Source organism: Carlito syrichta, unplaced genomic scaffold, assembly GCF_000164805.1.
Source record: "Carlito syrichta isolate Samal-C Ts95f unplaced genomic scaffold, Tarsius_syrichta-2.0.1 Scaffold313175, whole genome shotgun sequence".
Lineage (NCBI taxonomy): Eukaryota > Metazoa > Chordata > Mammalia > Primates > Tarsiidae > Carlito > Carlito syrichta.
Window position 1 is genome coordinate 513,019 of NW_007257271.1, and position 18,692 is coordinate 531,710.

An 18,692-nucleotide genomic window follows, 5' to 3' on the forward strand; every position below is an offset into this window, starting at 1 on the left:
CTGGTAATTCCTTGGTCTAAAAACTGTAGTTTTTAAAATATCCACTTACACCACTGTTGAGGGAAGGAGGGCTGTGCAGGAAGCCAATTCAATAAGCGAGCATATGACAGACTTGTTTCAGTTGATTATGAATCACAGTTTCTATTAAAATGTTCATTTAAATGACCACAGCCTCCTATTCATGATCTCTTTTGAGCCAGCATACAGCAGTATACTGGACTCAGTGGCCCATGGCCTCATTTGCAAAATAAGAAAACCTCTTGTTAGAATACCAGATTTGCTTGCTTTTTAAGTGTGGAACAATTCCTGGAGTAGCCTGTCCTCAGTAATAAACTCAAAAGGAAAAAAAACCCCATGGGCCTAACCACTTGTAACATTCGGACTAGCACGTGCTGAGGAAAGGTTTAAGGGATTTCTGTGGTGCACACACAGGGAACTCCTTGATTCTATGACTTGAGGTGACACTAGCAGGACTGGATTTTAAATGAGACACACATTTGCAAAACAATCGGAAAACATTTATTATACTGAAATGTGTACATCCTACTATTAAAAAAACAAAGTAACAAATTTGCTGGTGCCATAATTTATTTAACCTGTTTCACTGGGACAGACTCATATCAATGCCACTCAGTATAATTTCAAGTTTGATGAGTTCCTAAGTATTTTTACCGCACTTCTAAAACCTGATGAGGAATTCAAAATTAGCACACAGCATTAAATGACATTTATTGTTCCATAAATCTTGAGACCCCAAAAGGAATGCTAAGTAGACAAGCAAAACTCTAAAACAAGAGATAAGCTCACTTCTTTCCCAAATGACTGGTACAGAAAACATGTGGTCATACAAAAGCAAAGCGAACGGGACAGAAAGGAAAGCTCTCTTCCCAGAAGGTCTATAGCAGTTACAGATATTTTCAAACCGAAGATGAAAATATTAAGACTGTGCCTCTTTGTAGCAAATAACCCCCTTTATGAGTAAAATGTCAAAGCTTTTACCCACTGAAGTAGTTTGTCTTTTAGGAGATTTCCAACTTAAAATTACTCATTCCTTCCTCTTTTCGCCTTAACAAAGATGAGGACCAAACAGTACACTCAAAGCCAAAAACACCTGAATAAATGGAGAGATGTTATTTGATTAAAATGGAAAAGAAGTTTGAAAAACTCAGTCTGCTACACCACAGGCCTCAAAAATGCTTGTCATCGGATTTTGGGAAGGTTTTGGGTGAAGGGAGGAGATATAATAAGAGAAATGAGAAAACAGTCAATTCCCTTTGAAAAGTATGCCAGCAGACAAGCATTTGGTTTTATGAAAGAGGCACTCTTTTTAATAGAAAAAGAAGTTATTACGTGGTGTATAAAAAGCTCCTAAATAATCATCAGAATGTTTATCCGTGATTGTACTAAAGCTCAGTGTTTGAGGAGAGGCTTAAGGGATTTGTATGGGACATTTTAGTGTTTGATTTATGACATACAGTGTTTCCATGAAAAATTTCATCTTGTACGTAATGAAGATCCCTTAACACCAAGTCAGAAGCTATCAACAATAATACCTTTATCCCCTACTTAGGTCACCTATTTCCAATATCTGGGGTAGGACTTTAAAAATGTTTAAGAACGGGGAGGCTTAGGGGGTGGTCAGAGATGGAGACAGTGAGGAAAAATCACAAGAGTTTAAAAGGCAAGGAGACTTCAAAAATGGAAACCAGAAACTAAAATGCTAAAAATGGAAGCGGAAGCAAAAAAGTTTTTCAATATATCTGTGACAAAGCAAAAACACAAAAGTCTTTGTACCTATTAGGATTTACACGGGATCCTCTCACCAAGGTACTCCTGACAATGCAGTTTGCTTCAAGCACGTCTTCTGGGCTTGGATTTTCTCCAATCTGGCATGATCACATGAGACGCACACCCTTAGACATGATTTCTCCGAGAAGGTGCCGAGCCTCCCACCTGACCACCAGCAGCCGCATCAGCCCAGCACACCTCTCCGCAGACCCCGTGCTGACTCCACGGCAGCACTGACCCCCCTCCTCCCCAGGTCAGCATGAGGTTCAGGCAATGAAAGCCAACTGGCACAGAAAGGTAAATGCCCACAGGAAGTGTTTACATTCATTTCCAAACCGCATACAGTGTAAAGACAGCGAAGGCTGCTTCCAGGAACTGTGTCTACTGGCCTCTGCCAGAGAAGCAGGCGGCTCTGCCTGCACCGTGGCCTCCATGGCTAAGATGCACGCTGTCCCGACGTGCTCACTCTCACGGGATGCTTGGTTATGGCAGTGACAGTGAGGAGATTCACCTCTCATACAGCTCATGAGAAAGGTCATCTTGTGTTTTCAATATGAAACATTTCATAGGGTAAAATCCAATCCCAAGACTTCTTGGATTCAGTCTTCACACACTTTTAAGCGTGACTTTATTTGGTACTGAATATAGTTCAGTCTACATAAGATATCACTTCAAAATTATGTGGACACCATCACTATTTTCAGCTGCAGAGAAAGGAAAGAAGTTATTTTGTTTTAGCCAGGCATAGGATACCAAGCCTATTAGACTGAAGATGCCCTGAAATCTCCAATCCCCTGCCCCGGTTTGGAGGTTGCTTTTGAGTAACTCGAGAGAGAAAAGCAGACTAGCTTCCTGTGGCTCCTTTCTCCTAAACCAGCTTCACGTGCACATCCCCTCTGTAGACATGCTGCTCTTGCACACCTTGCCCCCCTCCACTGACGGTCCTGCTCCCACACTGCTCGCCAGTTCTACGTGACAACAGTGCAGTGCACAAGGGGAGCAGGAGCTCGAGATGAGAACACAGTGTGAGGGCAGCAGGCAGAGGCAACTGCACAGAGAACACACACATAAGTTAAGGGTGCAAAGCAAACGCAGCTGCCTTTTTCTGGAAAGGGTTTCTCCTCAGAGGTAGATCTGAAACATTAAAAAATATATGCTGCTACTTTTGCCTGATGGTTAGTGTTTCTCAATAGAGGGTGGGACTCAGTATAGTCGTTCCTAGAGAAAGAAAGGAACTGGGCCGGGCTCGGTGGCTCAGCCTATAATCCCGTGCCTTGGGAGGCCGAGGTGAGTGAATTGCCTGAGCCCGCGGGTTCGAGACCCACCTGGGCAACTTGGCAAGACCTCATCTCTACAATAAATCAAAAAAATTCGCTGGGCATGGTAGCACGCGCCTGTAGTTCCAGCTACTTGGAAGTTGAGGCGGAAGGATCGCTGGAGCCCAGCAGGTCAAGGCTGCAGTGGCCGGGAGTGTGCCACTGCACTCCAGTCTGGGTGACAAAGTGAGACTCCAACTCAAAAAAAAAAAAGGAATTATTTCATGAAGACAAAGTTTGAAAAACAGTAAACTGAGATTGGAAGGGTAATCCTATGATGACTAACACCAGAAATGGCTACTGGTTTCATAGAACATAACTATGCAATTACAGTAGATGCTTTCTTTCATAGACAGTGTGAGTTTTACAGGGGAAAAACTGTGCTGCTTTGAGAACAAAAGATTGAACAGAAGGCTACTAAGCTAAAGACGTTTCTGAAAGTAGACAGTGTGAACCAGTACAGTTAAAACTCAGCTTTGCAGGTAACTTGGTGGCACAAGCAACAAGCCAGGCAGTAAAATCATCATCTCAGCCATTTGGGGCCCCTCCTTTTTTTTTTTTTTTGGGTTGGAGTCTCACTCGGTCGCCCAGATTGGAGTGCAGTGGCCGCTCCGGCCACCGCAGCCTCGCCTGCCGGGCCCCGGCAATCCTTCCGCCTCAGCCTTCCGAGGAGCTGGAATTACAGGCCTGCGCTACCACGCCCGGCTGATTTTTTGATTTATTGTAGAGATGAGGTCTCGCTGCCCAGGCGGGTCTCGAACCTGCGGGCTCAGGCCATCCACTCATCTCAGCCTCCCAAAGGCGCGAGATTACAGGCTGAGCCACCGAGCCCAGCTGGGGCCCCTCCTTTTTAATGTGACTGCCAGGAAAGGGCTCAGGGCACCTTCCTCTTCTAGGGGATGTGGATCTTAATCCTTGACTCCTAAAACAGCCTATGAATGCATAATCTCGTCTCAAATAATTCTACATTTAAAAGTGCCTCTGTCAAACCTTGAATGCTGGCGCTCTCCTGAACCTGGTCCAGGCCCTCTTTCCACATTCTCTCCCTCAACAACTTCTGCAGCTTTGAAAGTCACTGCTGCTATGTTGAAGGCTCCCAACTTGACATCTCAAGCCCAGGCGGCTTCTCTGATCCCCAGACTGGTAGAATTAGCTGTCTACTTGACATTTCTCCTTATTCAAAATGAACCTCTTGGGTGCTTTACCCCAACTTACTTATATTTTTAATGAGACCACTATCTGCCCAGTTGCTCTCCACAGAAAACCAGGAGTTACAACTATTCCTCCCTCAAATGTGGAGCTCGCTGGGGCCCTATTTTTAAGTAGCGAAGACACCATCACCTCCCACCTGGAAGTACCTCCCTCCTGTCTTCAGCCTTGCCACCTTCTCATCTGCCTTCACAGAGTTGTGAGAGTGAAAGGCCTAATCACATCACTACTCCTTTATTTAAACTACTTCACGAACTTCCCAATGGACTTCCAATGAAATCCAAACTACCACTATCACCAGGTCCTGCATGCCAGACCCGACTCCTGCTTTGGCCCCACTTTGATCTGCTCATCCTCACACACTGCATGGTCGCCTCATGGCCCTCCACCAGGCTTTCAAGAAGCCATGTGCTTTCCTTTGCACATAATCTCGCGCTGCCTTGGGATGCTGCTCCTGTGGCCAGCTCCTTCTGAGTCTCAGGATTAACAAACCTCCTCAGAGAAGCCTTGTCTAACAGCTTCATGTCCTCCCCTAGCCCAGGTCCTCCTTATCCATAAGCACCCCACTTTCCTATTCCTTTATGGCACTTAAAATATCGGCAGTTCTGTCTCTCTGCTGGCCAATTTTGGTTTGCTTTCCTCGCTAGAGTAAGAGTTCCACAGACTTTGTTTTGTTCAAGATCTACTGAGCATCAGGAGCAGGGTGTCTGACACCAAGTGCCCAGTAAGGTGTTGGCTGAATGAATTGAGATTTTTTTTTCCAGTCACCTAGAAAGACTGACTCGTCTTCCTTACTTGCTAATTTCTATTATAACCACTAGAAATATTATCTTGATTCATTTCTCAAACATGCTTAAAATGAGTAAAACCATCATTTTCAAGAGTAAACCCACGAGATGGTTAGCACACATATGATCTTTCAGGATTCCAGCATTTCAAGACACAAGTACGCATGCAAAGTACCTTTTACTGTGGAGAATAAAAAACAACTCTCATCTTGAAAGTTCTGAACCATCTAGAAGGATAAAGCAAATGTATAAGTATAATTAGATCCAACTGCCCTTTCTTAACTGACTAGAAATGATTAAAAATAGCAAAGGAAAATGTTACAATCTATATATTCTCCTTCACAAGGACAGGACTCAGTGGCCAGAAAGAATTCATGAAGACAGTGTGAGGCAGGCAAAGGGCAACAAGCTGCACCGCCTGTGCTAGCTGGCTGTGCCTGCCCACACTGGTCCCTAAGGGATCGTCAGCCACCCGTGTGACCCACTGGGGTGCATTTCCTGCCAGGTCCTGTGGGTAAAGACGGACACAAACTGCATAAAGTGATCTTCTATTAGTACCTGCTTGTCACCAAACACTGGGGGGGAAACTCTATTTCTAACCTTACAGGCTTTTAAAATTTAGTCATCAAATAACGGACACATCTAATGCCTAACCTTACAAAAAGGGCCAAAGCCTGCCACTAACCCAAAGTCCCCACTGGGTGTCTGAATTCAAAAGCACTGGGAAAGCTGAGCCAGTTTTCCTTGATTTGTGTTCCTTATCATCAGGATGCCTCCAATTGTTATACATTCTTACAAATTTTGATTCCTAACTCTCGGAAAATGGTCCTCTTGAGTACTTGCAAAAGAGGTCACAGAACTTTTCTACAGTTCTACATTGATGCGTATAGAAGTAAATACCAATGTGAAAGGGAAGAACAAATGGGTATGCCTATGTGACTTACCTGATCACTAACGAGAATGTGAATACCAGTGGGACCCTGTCTGTAAACCTGGTTAATTTGGTGGAGAGGAATATTAAACACCAGTGCAAGTTTTCGAGCAACTTCTGAGGCAATCATTTCTTCCAAGTAGATTGCATGATAAACTGAAATTTAAAAACAAACAGCATTTTAATAGTAATCTTTGATCTGTTTTCTATCTGATCTGTAAGAAGATCATAACTTTCAAAGTACCAGCAAATAATAAAATTTTAAGTGGTAATAATTTCTTTCTCCTTCATACTACCTTAAAATCTCTAGCTACCCATCTGAAATATGAAAATATATTTATATTCACACGTATAATTTAATAAACATTAACGGTAATCCTTGTACAGATTTGAGGTTTCTATTTTAATTTCTATTTATATTATGTTTTCCTGCAAAGAATATGGAGGCTCCTGTATTCAAGATTTAAAAACCTTAACTGGCCACCAGTGAACATGGGGAATGAGTAATGGGACTCAAACTGGATTGTGGCAATGGCTGCAAACTCAAACTAGTTCTTCACTTGCTAGCTATTTCTGGCAATATGAAAAAGTGATCTGTGGTACAGCAAGGCTGAAATAACTGAGAAAGGATATAGTTTTCCTCTCCTCCAGGACTTGGCCCTAGAGCTGCTGTTGCTCGCTGCTGCCAAGGCCCTCATATCAGCAACTCGACAGTCTTCACACGGCAAGAGTTCTCGAAAGCCCACCTCTGTCTGACAGTCTCAGAAAGGAAGTGACAGAACCAAGATGCCCAAAACACCTACCGTAGGGTGTCCCACTGCCGTTCTCGCCAGCACTGCCTGCAGCTTGCTGCTGCCCTGGCAGCGATGCGCTGCTCAGCTGCTCCTGGCAGACATAGATGGTTAAACGGGGCCTAACCGACCTGCAATCAGAAGATGCCACTGATGAGCCTGGGAGAGAAAGCTGCCTTAGTACATGCACAAAAATGACAACTACAGGAGTCTAAGTTCTATTTCCTTAGGAGAACTTCATAATGTTATTTCATTATACAAATAATGACTAATAAGAATATAAAAACCACACACCTCACACCAACTATCACAGGTGGTCTAATATGATGATCCAGACTCTAAACCATTGAGATGGTCTGTCAGATGCTGGTAAATTTAAGTTTCAAGATTAAGTCAGCAATTTAAAAATCAGTAAGATTCAATTTTAATGGAATTCTCATACCACAAGTATAGAAATAGCAATGATAGTCAATGGATCTTACAAGCCAGCACAATTTACAGTTCTATCATTTAAATTCACAATTAGTTTACATTTCAAACAACTTTCATTAATAGTCATGACCTTGAAAACCATAGATTCTGTATAGCTCACCTAAATTAGAAGTTTTGTTTTCTTGGCAACAAACCCAGTCGTCTTCAAGAACTCAGTACTGCCCATGTGCATTTCTACCAGTCTTACAGTCTACCTCTGCCCTCATCAGTGCCTGCATCATATCTGGGCCTGCCCTGAAGGTGTACACAAAACAGTCTTCTTGTGAGCAGATGCTGCGGTGCTCGACGGCGCACACAGGCACACGCCGACCTAGCGTGGAAACACATTCTGCCCAGACTCCCCACGCACAGGAAGGTACATTCTTATCGCAAGCAAAACAGTTCGCAGTATTTTACCTTGACTTCAGTGAATTATAGAGCCGAATTCCATCGGCTGCACCACAGATTTGAACTAAATCCTCCTTTGTCAGTTTTAGTAAGTCGGCACCTGGAGAACAACAAAAAGATTCCTCTCAAATAAGTGGAAAGGGAACAGCACTGGCTGCTCCACAGTTCAGTGTCCTTCCAAACAGTCACAGGTGCCCTGAACAGGCACATATATACACGAACAAAACAAGAAGACACACACACACCCCCCTCTGTCCCTCAGAGCCAAAGGAAATGCTGGCTTTTCCAGGCCCTGAGTCATGAAGGAGGTTAGAAGTCCAGAGACTGGTAAATACGATCAATGAGCAGAGTCTAGAGCACCACCTGCCAGTTGCCCATGCGTCTTCTTGGGAGGCGTCCTTAGGACGAGGAGAAGGTCAAGCCATGTGTAACTGCTCACAGAGGGCAAAGAGCTGAGAACTCTCCGGACAGAAACGTGTATCTGCCTAATAGAACAGGAGTAACCTGGGGCCTCCCTCAAACTTTGGAGTTTTTGTTTGGTTTTGTTTTTTGTTTTGAGAAAGCAGGATTTACTGAGAGGACGGAAAAGCTCCCACAGTAGGGGGGGACCCGAGAGGCTTGCTCCATCGGAGTTTTTTCTGTGTGATGCTTTTCATTGGCCTTCCTTAAAAGGGTGCAAGACACCTCCCCACCAAATTTTATAATTTCTAGGTTTCCACACATAAAAGGCTGCATACAGTTACTTAACCATATAAAAATGTGGATCCCAGCAAGTGACTTTCATCTGGTACTTTAATTTTAAAGAGACAAAGCGCTACTTAGGGGTTTAACTATTCACTGCACAAACATTACAATAAAAGTTATAAAAAAGACACCATGCTCTTTGTGAAATGGAGCGTTCCTTCATCCTGGGTGTGTCTACACGTATGTTCTGTCCCATTAAAAGGACCCACAGCACTGCAGGCAAAGGAATGCTAACTACCGACCACTTCACTGTGACCCAATTTCTCAGGGTATGGTTGGCCAGGACATGTTAGAAGATGCTCTGTGGGAGAAGGGTCGCAGGGTCAAATGTGTTTAGAAAATGCTGCCCCTGCCCCTCCTGGCACATCTATTACTGTCCCTCTAAGCAGGTTTCCCACAGCATCACCTGGAGAGGCAGTGCTTGGTACCTTTTAAAATTCCACCCAAACACTCCCTTAGCTGGCTATGCAAGAAAAACTTACACTTAAGTATATCAAAACCATAGTTGATATGTGGTTTGAATATTCATACCATGGAATACTAAGCAATAAAAAGAATTAAACTACTGATATACACAACAACTCAGGTGGTCATGCTGAGTGAAAAAAAGCCAGTCTCACAATATTATATATACTGTAAGATTCCATTTATATAGCATTCTCAAAATGACAAAGTCACAGAGACCACATACAGTTTAGTGGCCACCAGGGATTAGGGATGATGCAGGGGAAGGGTGTGGGTATGACCTTAAATCCTTTAGGCAAGAGGGAGATCCTTGTGGTGATGGCTTTGGCTTATTTCTGCACCTTAACTGTGGTGGTAGTTACACAAATCTATACATGTAATAAAATGTGAAAAAAAGGACAACTATACATACACATTATACCAATGTCAATTTCTTGGTTTTGCTACTACACTATAATGTGAGAAACTGAGTGAAGAATACACTGGAGCATCACTGGACTATCTTTGTAACCTACTGTAAAACAAAAATTATTTCAAAATAAAGTTAAAATTTTAAAAATTGCATAGAAGTATATATACACATAGACACAAATGAATGCACACAAGTTGGGTAAAACTGTAGATTGCAGCAATGTCAACGTCCCAGTTTTCAGTGTATCACAGGTATGCAAGATATTCATCTTGAGAGACAGATACACAAACTTCCTTGTATTGTTTTTTGCAACTTCATATATATCTAATTATTTCAAAAATTTTGAAAAATTTAGGGTTAATAAAAGCACAGAAACAAATGAACAAAACACTCTCAAGTGCATAAATATACAGACACATACCTGAAAAATTAGAAAACAGTCTTGTATAGGAAGAAAATCTGTTTTTGAGCAGCCACTGCTGTGTTTCCTGGATTGTAGCTGAAGGCTGAATTTGCTATTAACGAAGAAAATGAACATAAAAAAAAAACCATTCAAACTTACAAAAATAACCCAAGTCACTGGTATGTCATAAAGAACACTTAAACAAAACATACAAAGTCTCAGAGTTTGGATAAAAAATACCCAAGAAAAGCAAGTGTCTGACTACTTAGTGAGTCAAATAATGACTCAAGACTTTGTTAGAAACTAAAAAATGAAACACAAAGGAATACTATTCAGACATTAAAAAAAAAAAAAGAATGAAACGATGTCATTTGCAGGACTTATATTTGGAAGGTAAAAATTTTGATGACATGGAGGTAGAGACTTGAAAACCAGATTTGATCACTATGCGTTATATACACGTAAAAATCTTGTGTACCCCATACTCTTGCACAAAATTTTTAAAAGAAAGAAACTGATGTAGAATCCTGAGAGCATCTGATAGTTTTACAGAAAAGGTACTTACTTCACCAGAGGCCTGTGAAACTCCATCTCCCTGATGATTTGGGGAAGAAGAATTACTGGGAAGGAAGGAAGAAGTTGATTTTTACAATAAGTACACACACACACACACATATATATTTTTAAATCAAGACACGAAAGGCTATTAAACTAGGCAAATTTAAAATAGGGCAATATTGTGGGAGAAAACTAGGTTTGCAAAAACAGTGTAAGTGTAACAGGCTAGGATGTGAATATGATGATGAGATTAAGACACAAAAGAAGAGAGGGATTTGAGAAGGAATCTTTCATTTTCCTCAGCTGACATCACCCAAATAAAAACTTTTCCCCTGGGCACGCATGGGGGCGGGGGCGGCACACAAGATGCAGAAAACTGTGTCATAACTGGTGCAGCCTTACTCATGTGTCCCAGTAAGAAAATCAAGTTTTGTGAAACTAAAAGGGCTCCCCAAATATCTCCAGGGGTGTCAAGGAAAACAAAGGACATTCATTTTTAAAAGTTAAAGGCCAGGTGTACTGGCTCACGCCTGTAATCGTAGCACTTTGGGAGGCAAAGGCAAGAGAACTGCCTGAGTCCAGGGGTTTGAGACCAGCCTAGACAACTTGGCAAGACCCTGTCTCTACAATAAATAAATAAATTAGCCAGGCATAGTTGTATGTGCCTGTAGTGCCAGCTCCTTGAAAGGAGGAGGCGAAAGCAACATCTGAGCCCAGCAGGTCAAGGCTGTGGTGGCCCTGACCTTGCCACTATATTCCAGCCTGGGCAAGAGTGAGACTCCAACTCCAGAAAAAAAAAACCAACAAATTAGGTAAGTGAAAATAACTGCAACCCCTCCCAAAACTAAGAAAATAATGAGCTACAAGAAATGGTATAATGGGCCGGGCTCAGTGGCTCAGCCTGTAATCCCAGCACTTTGGGAGGCTGAGGCAAGAGGATTGCCTGAGCCCGTGGGTTCGAGACCCGCCCGGGCAACTTGGTGAGACCTCGTCTCTATAATAAGTCAAAATTTAAAAAAACCTAGCTGGGTGTGGTAGCGCACACCTGTAGTTCCAGCTACTTGGAAGGCTGAGGCAGAAGGATTGCCAGAGACCAGCAGGTCGAGGTTGCGGTGGCCGGGAGCGTGCCACTGCACTCCAGCCTGGGTAACAGAGTGACACTCCGACTCAAAAAAAAAGAAATGGTATAATGATCCTAAGCAAAAATATAAAATGATACTCCTTTAATACATCCAAAATTAAAGAATAAAATTCAAGGGAACAAAAGAAACTAACCTATACCACTATCGCTGTGTCTCTATATAAAATGAAATGAAAAAATCCTCCACCGATAATGTGGCTCCCCTTCCTGGCTCTGCACGCCAACTCCTTTTTTAACACCTTTACCTCAGTTGCCTAGGTTTATTATGTTGACTGTTTGTATCCCTCTTCACCCACCAGAGCTTAAGCTCCTTCAGACAGGGATTTGCGTTTGGTCACTTACGTATCACAACATTTAGAACAGTGCTGGGAACACAGTGAGCTCTCAGAAAATATTGTCAATCAATGAATACATACATTCCTAGCTCATCTTTAAAGCCATACTCATCTGTAAGATTACTGAGACTGGACTGACTAGGAAACCATTCTAAGCCCTCTTATGTGGCAATATCCTCTATGTTTCTGAGCCCGAGTATTTTTCTACTGTTAAAGCATAACAACCTGCATGAAAACAAGCTGCCTTGTCAATGCATCTGTCCATCTCCTCAGGAGAAAACACATTGGTGTTTGTTTTCTCATCAGACCATATCAACATGACCAGAGAACCTTTTCCTTTGCTGTCTTTGCTTCTATCACTTCCCTCCCCAACAAAAGACTTTCTGAAAACAGAGGACTTCTGACCTGAACAACTTTACACTAAAAGACACTCATTCATTTCTTCACTGAAGGCCCTGGGACTGGAAGCCCCATGAGGCGCTGCTGCCTCTTCAGATGCCCCAGGCGCAGACTCCCACTCGCGGCCCACGCTCACTAGGTCCTCGGTTATCGGTCAAGGCCAGATAACTGAATAAACAAGGCACCTTTCCATTTTAAAACCACAGCGAATCTTTAGAAATTAAAAACCTTTCCTTTAATTTTAAAGACTCCGTTTTTAACAAGAGTGTGCTGTTAGGCGGGAAAATAAATACAACTCATCTGATATGGTGAGCACTGAGACCAGTGCACTAGGCTGGCAGTAAAAAAAAAGCTGGTAGGTGAAGAAAAGACAATGATTGTCCTACATGGTAGTACAGGCTGTTTCCCAGAAAACAAGAAAGAGGCTACTGTACATGAAGAGGAAGGGAAAGGAGGAAGCAGGAGCATCAGCTGGCCGCAGGCACACAGTCACACACAGTAGATACCTGTCAGGGACACTGCTCTGCTGTGGGGAGGTGAAAGTGGGTGCAGGGGAAGGGCTGTTGTTCACGTAGGCTGTGGGGGCGTCGGGCCACGGAGAACACTAGGACACAAACAGAAACACATTAATGATACGCTTGTTAAATATGCGGGAGACATATTTTCTAATTCACTCTTTAGTCTGGCCAAATGCAAAATTATCAAACGCAAGACACCTGACACTTATCAACATCCTCACAGACACATGTCAAATTTACTTCCGTGTGGCAAAGAAAAATTTTACCTGCTGTGTGCGTCTAGACACTGATTAATCTTAGAGAAGACCTGAAGTAATGACAGCAGCAAAAATTTATAAAGACATTTCAAATATATACTTAAGTATAATTTGCTTTCCAGAACTTTCTCCTCCCTCTTTACCAATATTCCCAACAGGCACCCGTCAAGGCTTAAGGATAGCAGGCGCAAGGAAGGATCATAGCAACATCTGACATCACGGAGTGACCTGGGCAGTGGCTCCGGCTTCCCTAGTGCTCCTTCCGCCCTCTTCCCCGATGAGCAGCCTCACCAGGACCCACTTGCTCTCTGATACGGCTCAAGATGAATAATGGCCAAGAAGGACTAGACAGGCCCGGCATCAAAATACATCAACTGTGTATGGCACTGCCTGTCTATCTACATTGATTTATTTATGTTTTCTGGAAGGGTTATGGTGAACTTTAATATTTTTCAGCCCTAGGCAACATTCTGACCAAAGATAGAGCAGAGACACACAGATACAGTGAGGAGCGTCAATCAGGGGAGTTGAAAAAGCCAAGGTCAAAAAGCATGCTGAGCAGACCAGGGTAATCTTAAACAGAAGGCTTTAAAATTGAGGTACAGAGGGAATCCAGTTCACGCCACAGGGATCCTTACTAAAACCATTGGCCTAAGGATGCACTTCAGGGTTCTCCTTTCAAGAAAGGCATCACATCCAGCCACTTTCCTGAGGTATGACTCTCCCAAAGCCAAGTTAATATTAGGATGGCCATTCAGAAAGTATCTGACCCTAATCACTAAAAACCTTTTCTGTAAGTTAGGTGACTTTCAACTCTTTGCTTTCAAAATGATTTAAGAGGACCTATTATCAACTGAGATACTGAAATAATCTAGATCATATAAAAAGATAACTGGGATTTTTGACAGATGACTCAAAAGCAGTTCCAAAGTCATAATGATACTACTGAAAAAAAAATTTAAACAAAGTTTCTCATATCCGTTTAAAAAAATTTTAAGTTATATTCTGCCCTGTCTCATCATTCAAGATACATTTCTGGTAACATTTCTGTTTTGATATTGAATAATTATTCATCAAAATTTGTATGACTTGTGACTTGATAAATTGGTACTAATAACAAGTTTTAAATTTCTTGCCTGAGTTAAGAGCCTATGATCACAGGAAATTTTAAAAATTAAATTTATATTTATATAAGTTTGTTGTAAATAAGTAATTAGGGTGATCAATAAAAGATTATCAGGTATAAAAGTATGTCACATTAGGGTAAAAGGGGAGAAGAACAGAAACATGAAACCAAGGAGAAGCAGAGTAAAATTTTGAATTAAACCAAAGACCTTGACCATGAACTTTTCAAATCAAAGGGGTCAGATATAGGGGTCAAAGTGCATCCATAAGATGCACTTCATGACTAATGCAATAGTTTTGTCTTAAATTGTAAATACAACTCTTTACCATGCCAGAAAACTGCCTCCTTTGCAACCATTTAAATTTATAACAAAAACTTTCAGATACCAATCCAAACAATGTGCAAAGGAATATATCCTTTTTCAAAATTCTTTTGAGTAGGAAAAGCGTCAAAATCACTATTGTGAAGGAGCTAAGAAGCATTCCAAGGGAAGCAACCACATCTCACAATGGTTACAGATGTGTAAATCTCATGCCTGACACCCATCAAAAGCAATGGAAAATAATGGAAATCCCAGAATGTTAACATTCTTTACACTACTCAATTATGTATTCTCTCAAAGTAAGAAAAACAACTGCAGACTTATCATTTCAACTATTATCAGTCAACTTTCAAAAAACAAATCTAATTGACATGGATAGCTTTACTAATAAACTTATTGCAAGCATACTGGCTTCACTATAAATGATGTTTTATATGCCCATTCTTTTAAAACTAGGACCTTTTAAGCCAGGCGTGGTGGTGTCACATGCAATCCCAACTACTTGGGAGGCTGAGGCAAGAGGTTCACTTGAACCCAGGAGTTTGAGACAAGCCTGGGTAACAGAGACAGACTTTGAATCAAAAGAAAAAGAAACACTAAAACAAACAAAAACTAGGGCTTTTGTTTTTTTTCCATCTTACAGAGTTATCACCTCAGCTTATGTAGTTTGAGGAACCCAAGGCCCTGTGATCTAACTAACAAATCTAATCACTTATGCGTATCATGTACTCTGTCACCTCTGCTACCTGGAAGATTTTCCTGCTACAGCATTCTCCCCAGATATAAAATATAACACAGCGTAACATGTACATCTAAATAATGTAAACCTTTTAATATTAAAATATCAAATCTCCCCAAATTTGCTTTGGTTAATTACTGCCAGAGCTGTTTGAAAAGACACCAAGTTGACTGAAACCTCATAAACATACCTATTTCACTTTTACACATTTAGGTTCTTTTCACAGAAGAGTAGTACTGTTAAAAGCAAGCAATGGTGCGGTGCTTATGCGTCTGAAGCCAGTCTGTCATTCATAAAGGTTCTAGTAATATCTGGCCTAGACTCGCACGGTTATGGTTTCAATACACTGAACACAGACCCTCCCCACGCAGATACACTATGATGATCCATTTAGGCTGTAGAAACGGACAGCCCTGATTTAAGCCAATCAAATACAACTCAGAGGCAAAGACCAACAGAACTCCCGGGAACCAACAGCAGTGACTTATTCAGTGCGGGACCATTTCTCACAGCATCTTTTAGACGCTAACAATAAGTCTGGATGACTCTTTTCACTGAAAGCCAATTGTAACTAGCCAAGAACTGTAAGAAATGTTGGCTTTCCTTTGTAGGCATTTGAAGAAATTTATTAAGTGCTGATTTTTTTTTTTTCTTTTGAATCAGAGTCTCACTCTGTCACTCAGGCTGGAGTCAGTGGCAAGATCACGGCTACCATGGCTTTACCTGCTGGGCTCAGGCGATCCTTCTACCTCAGCCTTCCAAGTAGCTGGAACCACAGGCACGTGTCACCATGCCTGGCTAACTTTTTAATTTATTGTAGAGACAAGGTCTCACCAAGTTGCCCAAGTTGGTCTCTAACCCCTAGGCTCAGGTAATCCTCCTGCCTCTGCCTCCTAACCTAAAGTGCTGGCACTATAGGTGTGCACCACTGCACCCAGCCCAGACTTTTTTAAGAGAGTCAACTGCACCTTGCTTTTTAAGAACAGGTTTCCAAGGTGAGCTCTACCTTGGAAGCATTTAACTAAACCAAATGTAGGGGGGACAGCAAGGCATAAACTAGGAAGATGTGAAATCCCAGGCCAGTGAACTGCTGACGTTTTGCATACTTTAGACTTGGGTTAAGAATTATTACGAATTTACCAATAACTCTCCCATCTTTAAATTACCTCTGGGCTACAGCAGATATCTTTTATTTAGGAATTACCAGAACCTACTTTTAAAAATTAGCTGAATTAACAGGAAGGGAAAAGTGATTTGAGTTACCAGGATCCCCCTAAGAAGTTTACTGGCAACCATTTGTTGGTCTTTAGCTGAGAAATTAGAAGAGAATAAAAACAAAATAGAGGGGCTGGCCTTTCAGGGAAGGAGCATACGTCATTTCCAATAAATGATTTGAATCTAAAAAGCCCAGTTAAGGAAAATGCAACATGTGTGCGCCCCATGGTACTAGGACAAGTACATTTTCAGTTTTATTGCATGAAGCAGCATTTAAAACATTTTTATTCAGTGTTTGAATTTGGAAATGGGTTTCCTATGATAGTGCCTGGGATAGCAACTCTCAAAGTCTACAGTTAATCGCCAATAACATGTATAAAAATGAAAAATCAATTTTTGGCACCTTAACAGTGCAAACACTGTAACTGAATAGATTAGCCACTGACACATATGACAATTTTTTAAATGACAATTATTTTTTAAAATTATTTAAATTGTTCTGCATCTATATTTACTGTGAGTATATAGCTGATCTAAGTTTGCATAACAGGATACAATTTTCTGTGGACTATTAAAGAGTCGTCATAAAATAAGGACCTGCTATACTCAAACTGACAAAGCTCATATTTATCCAAAAACCCCCTGGCTGCATGTTGGGGCAATCAGGTCTAATTGTGTAGCAAGGTGCACTACTTTGGACTAAAGCATTAATCCACAATGCAGGTGCCAAGAGGAAACACTAATGCAGTCAACAATTTTTTTTTTCTACCAGTGCTGCCAAAAAGGCTTGTAGAAGCACAAACAGACACACATTCTTATACTACATGCAGGGAGATGTGACATAAAGAACTGCATATGTTAATGTCAAGCTTGTTGCCATCATTTCTCTACGTATCCACAAAATTTTCTTCTCAGGTATACATATGAGAAAGCAAACCTCAGGTATACATATGAGAAAGAAAATGCAAATTACACAAAAATGATAACTACTTTACTAAATAAAGTATTCCCAGTTAATTTCGGTGCTCTTGAAGGAAGTGTGTGTGTAAAGGAGAGAGAGGGGGAAGGAAGAAGGGAAGGAGGGAGAGAGGGTATATATATCTGGGTGTCTTTTTTTCCCTCCAAAACCACCCAATATGGTCAACATTGTTTTTGCTTTGTTTTAAAGTGTTAGATTTAGGAAATTTTCCTCAGTGAGGAACAAACAGAAAGGAGGAAGTCTAAACAAAAGCAAATTAAATCAAGACATGACATCGAAAACAATTTTTGGCTTTACTTTGCGGTAGAAGTTGGTCCTATATCTAACACTGCACAAGGTTTCTTGCACAATGAAAAGAGAAGCAGAAGTCCCTTACACTGCCTCGCTTTGCCAGAGAATCACCGTAGTCTGCTGGCAAAGTCCGCTTGCTGGACTTTTTCTGCTCATGTTCAACTGCATCTTCAATTATAGGCTCAAGCCTCATCTGGACAAACACCAAAGATTGGGATCAATGTCTTTTCATCATACAAAGAAAGATCTAATACCCTGTTTCATGTCTCTGCAGTCCAATTAAACAAATGTATGACTAACAGGATTCAAAGTTAAAGAAAATGCAAAACCCCAGCAGTGACAAATATTAGACATTCTAGGCCCCAACTTAATATCTTGCCAACTTCAAGATTTTTAAGGTCTGTTTCTAAGACCTCATTGGGATTTCATCATCTTCACTCAAGATCCCACCCAGGAAACTAATCTATTAAAATCCCCAAATTTAAATAAGGTATTTTCTCCCAAAACTTCACAGAGAATATCATGGCAGTCTACCACCCAATTTCCCAAACCCCTTTGTGGCAAAACTCATCTTATAGATAGTGCTAATATGCAAACCTCTGCTTCTCTTCCAAAGACAAATGCTACCCTGCATTACCTCTGTGAGGATTGTGGTATCATAGGACGGCTGATACTTTTCTTTTTCATGAGCTGTTCTCTTCTCCATCTTCTCCCGGTCAGTTTTTTGTTTCCTGTCCGCACCTTTAGGCTTATAAACAAAGTATATTATTTCATCCATCAGGCTACAGACAAACAGCTTTAAAAAAAACTCTGGGTCATAATTACTGAAAACCTGGTTTCTACCTCTTACCTTAAAAACTTTGATTTGGCAGCTAGCTGAGTGTAGATGATCTGTGTATTCCCCATTTTCATTCTGCTTAAAGGTGTCAACCTGGATCCTAAAAGGTACTCCCTTTTCACCTCCGTGCTTTCGTGGAGTAAATTCTGTGCTGATACAGTGTACCTACAAAAACAATTCAAGCCAAAATGCATTCAGAGTACCTCCCATGGATTACCTTTCTATATTTTGCTCCTTGAATGTCCTGA

The 18,692-nt window shown here is 41.4% G+C and overlaps 1 protein-coding gene across 2 annotated transcripts in view; it reads right to left on the reverse strand.

Moving 5' to 3' along the window:
- Nucleotides 1-496: 496 nt before the first annotated feature.
- The window catches only part of UBP1 (upstream binding protein 1 (LBP-1a)), a 37,378-nt gene continuing 19,182 nt past the window's right edge, over nucleotides 497-18,692 (reverse strand). The window contains exons 5-15 of one of the 2 annotated variants that reach the window (XR_002482662.1): nucleotides 18,457-18,609; nucleotides 18,244-18,354; nucleotides 17,692-17,799; nucleotides 12,666-12,763; nucleotides 10,292-10,346; nucleotides 9,745-9,838; nucleotides 7,712-7,802; nucleotides 6,836-7,549; nucleotides 6,046-6,188; nucleotides 5,277-5,328; nucleotides 497-2,492 (exon numbers count right to left, since the gene is read on the reverse strand). Coding sequence is in view for 1 of the 2 variants with exons in the window: in XM_021718622.1 (XP_021574297.1) it covers nucleotides 2,455-2,492; nucleotides 5,277-5,328; nucleotides 6,046-6,188; nucleotides 6,851-6,954; nucleotides 7,712-7,802; nucleotides 9,745-9,838; nucleotides 10,292-10,346; nucleotides 12,666-12,763; nucleotides 17,692-17,799; nucleotides 18,244-18,354; nucleotides 18,457-18,609 (1,047 nt within the window). In the remaining variant the exon portion in view is untranslated. The remainder of the gene's footprint in view (nucleotides 2,493-5,276; nucleotides 5,329-6,045; nucleotides 6,189-6,835; nucleotides 7,550-7,711; nucleotides 7,803-9,744; nucleotides 9,839-10,291; nucleotides 10,347-12,665; nucleotides 12,764-17,691; nucleotides 17,800-18,243; nucleotides 18,355-18,456; nucleotides 18,610-18,692) is intronic. The other variant, XM_021718622.1, reaches the window with a different exon arrangement.